Source organism: Mus caroli, chromosome 8 (assembly GCF_900094665.2).
Source record: "Mus caroli chromosome 8, CAROLI_EIJ_v1.1, whole genome shotgun sequence".
Lineage (NCBI taxonomy): Eukaryota > Metazoa > Chordata > Mammalia > Rodentia > Muridae > Mus > Mus caroli.
In genome coordinates this window covers 16,706,867-16,710,290 of record NC_034577.1, presented here as the reverse complement: position 1 = coordinate 16,710,290, position 3,424 = coordinate 16,706,867, and the positions used below count along the sequence as shown (strand labels likewise).

General features: G+C 45.0%; 1 protein-coding gene across 1 annotated transcript in view; it reads left to right on the top strand.

The window, feature by feature from the left end:
• The first annotated feature begins 447 nt into the window (after positions 1 to 447).
• Ckap2 (cytoskeleton associated protein 2) overlaps positions 448 to 3,424 on the top strand; it is a 17,354-nt gene continuing 14,377 nt past the window's right edge. The window contains exons 1-2 of the mRNA XM_021170216.2: positions 448 to 960; positions 2,513 to 2,561. Of these exons, the coding sequence (XP_021025875.1) occupies positions 852 to 960; positions 2,513 to 2,561 (158 nt within the window). The 5' untranslated portion in view covers positions 448 to 851. The remainder of the gene's footprint in view (positions 961 to 2,512; positions 2,562 to 3,424) is intronic.

Sequence of the window (3,424 nt, the reverse complement as noted above, 5' to 3'; positions counted from 1 at the left end):
GAGGGTTATATCCTCAGTTTTCTTTTTCTTTTGTCTCCTACACTTGTTTGCACTTCACAAATACATATATAAATGCACAGAAAGGGCTGGGCATAGAGTTGTAATCTTAGCACTCAGGAGGTCAAGGAAGACTTCGAGCGAGTTCTAGGCCAGCCTGTGCTATACATAGCAAGATTTTCAATAAAATAATAACAGCACAAAGGTAGATCTCAACTTAAGATTTTGTTTGCAAAGCCGGACAGTGGTGGTACATGNCTTTAATCCCAGCATTTGGGAGACAGAGGTAGGTGGATTTCTGAGTTCGAGGCCAGCCTGGTCTACAGAGTAAGTTCCAGGGCAGCCAGGGCTATTCAGAGAAACCCTGTCTTGAAAAACAAAAAAAAAAAAAAAAAAAAAAAAAAAAGGGTTTTGTTTGCAAGCTGTGCAAACACGAGACAGCTAACATCTGAGCTCATCATCTCGCTTGCGAGGTATAATCGCAACCTAATTCTGTTAGGCTCATTCGGGATCATTCGGGAACTTGTCCTTAGGGAAAGCAATGAGCCTTATCCCTAAGGAGTGCACCAGCATTTGACAGGTGCAGTCACTGCCGTCCTTTGGCTTCCTCTGGGCTGTGTCTGAAGACATGCCCTGACTTGTCAAGCCTGGTCCTGCTACATCCTGAGGATTCAACAAGCCCGCTCCAACGGCGTCATCCGTCCAGTTGGGAGAGCTTTGTTCGATTTTGAAATTTCTCGCCGGCTGCCAACTCTTCGGATTCTGGGACGGCCCCGCCCCTCGCCCGGGCCCCGCCCCTCCACACTCATTGGTCCGTTCAATCCACGCCGGCGCCGAGGCGCGCTCATTAAGCGATGGCAGAGTCCAGGAAACGCTGCCTCGGCAGGGCTGCGAGGAATCCCTTGCCGGTGGCCCGGGACCTGCAGCTGCCCCCGACCAGGCGAGACCAGCCGGCCTTCCGAGGTGAGCGACNGCACGGGGCCTCGGCCGCTAACTCTCTCTGAGAGCCCAGGCCGCTGCCGAGGNTAGCGCNTGGCCCNGCTNNTGCCGGGGCCAGCGGTTTATCTTCGGGGTCTGAGGGCGGGGGCGGGGCTGCCCGGACCCCCGACTGCGCCTGCGCGCGCGCTCTTTAGCTCGCGGTTCTCCTCCTATCTCTGTGCTTGTAATGTGGAGGTGAGGCTGGGACTNTTTGCATGATGTCCTGGACGTTTTGGAAAAATGGAGTTGAATAGTCTGCAGCAAGAATGTGGAAAACTTCTGTAAGTTGGTCAGAATTTGGCGACTGGTATCACATCTCTCTACACAGTTTTTTCTGGATCCCTATATTGAAATGGTGTTCCCTGCAATTTTCACTCGATTAGGACATTTGATGCTATTTATTTATTTGGGAGGATGAACCTCAGAGCTTTGTATACGCTAGGCAAGTATTCTATCATTGAGCTATAGCCACAGCCCAGACAATTTATTCTTATTGTAGAGCAGTTGTCAGCATTATTCTGGCCAAATTTGTGTCGACTAGACACAAGCNTTTGGAAAAATGGAGTTGAATAGTCTGCAGCAAGAATGTGGAAAACTTCTGTAAGTTGGTCAGAATTTGGCGACTGGTATCACATCTCTCTACACAGTTTTTTCTGGATCCCTATATTGAAATGGTGTTCCCTGCAATTTTCACTCGATTAGGACATTTGATGCTATTTATTTATTTGGGAGGATGAACCTCAGAGCTTTGTATACGCTAGGCAAGTATTCTATCATTGAGCTATAGCCACAGCCCAGACAATTTATTCTTATTGTAGAGCAGTTGTCAGCATTATTCTGGCCAAATTTGTGTCGACTAGACACAAGCAACAGTCCTAAGAGGAGGGAACCTAAACTGAGAAGATGTTTCCACAAGATCAGGCAGGCTGTAGGCCAGCCTGTAGGGCAACCTTCTTAATTAGTGATTGATGGGAGAGGGAGGGCCTAGCCCATTGTGGGCGGTGCCACCCCTGGGCTAGTGGTCTTGAGTGCTATTTAAAAAACAAACAAAACAAAAACCAGGCAGAGTAAGCCTTGTTAACAGTCCTTCATGACCACCAAGTTCCTGCCCTAACTGCTTTTGATGATGAACTAACTGTACTATGGGAATGTGAGTAAATGAACCCTTTCTTCCCCAAGTTGCCTTTGGTGAGGGTGTTTTCATCACAGTAATAGTAAGCCTAAAACAGCACCTTGCATGTAATTCCTGATTAATGGGATCATTTGTCTAAATTGAGAAATTTCCTATTGTGTTGTTATAGAAATAATCTCTTTTCCCAGGGAGGAGTCACTTCATACCCTTAGTGGTTACTCTTTAAAGCTCTTTAGTAGCAGTTGTCTGCTGTGGCTAACACCCAAGGAAGAGCCAGCCCTGAATACAAGATTTCAATGGCTTTATAAACACTTTAGACTGGTGCTTTCTTGTCGTTTTGGTTTTTGTTGTTGTTTTGAGACAGGGTTTCTCTGTAGCTCTAGCTGCTTGGAACTTGATCTGTAGACCAGGCTGGCCTTGAACTCAAGGAGAATGTCTGCGTCCGCTTCCTGAGGTAGGCTTGTGCATTTTACACTACTCTCATCCTTAAATCTCTTTTAGATCCCAGCCCCAGGTTACACTTTGAACAATTTAAACAGAAAAAAAAAAAATCACTGGCAATAATTCTAACATCTTTGCTGTGTTGACCTTCCACCTGACCAAGTGGCCAGACTTAATAATAGTCCCCCATCTCTGGGAGGAGGCTTTCCTGGTCTGGTGTGCATACTAGGAGACAGGAGCAGTAGACTCTGGCGAGTCTTATTTCCCCATGCATCCTTATTTGGTAATGAGGTTATTGTGCAACTNACTGTGACCACTCTCACAGTAGGTCCCATCAAACCTGACGTGCAAGTGTCTGGTCAGTTTAACCCATTTTATTTACTTGAACATTGAATTCTCCCTAACTAGTTTGCTTGGTTTTTAAATGTACCTATTTTGAACAGTATTTTATATTAAACTGCCTTTGCATTGCTTGTTTAGTTTTGAAATATATTACAGAAGATTATATAATGTGGGATATAAATTGGTCTCTCGCTCCCATCTTGTCTCTGTAAATGAATTATATTTGTACTTAGTGTGACTACAAACACAATTCTGGACACATAAAATATATTTAATTACTTTCTTATTTTTTATCTTACTTTGAGACAGCCTTTCTACATAGCCCTGAATGTCCTNATCTACTAGGCAGACCAGGCTGGCCTTGAATTCACAAACCTCCACTTGCCTCTGCCCCCAGCGCTATGATTAAAGGCATATGTTATCACCCCAGATTACCTTTGTTTTAACAGTTTATAATAAATTGGCAACTCTCACAAGATTAGGGTTTTGTAAGCTAAGGTGATTTATCTCTGGTAAGACTTCTGAGCCTTAAAA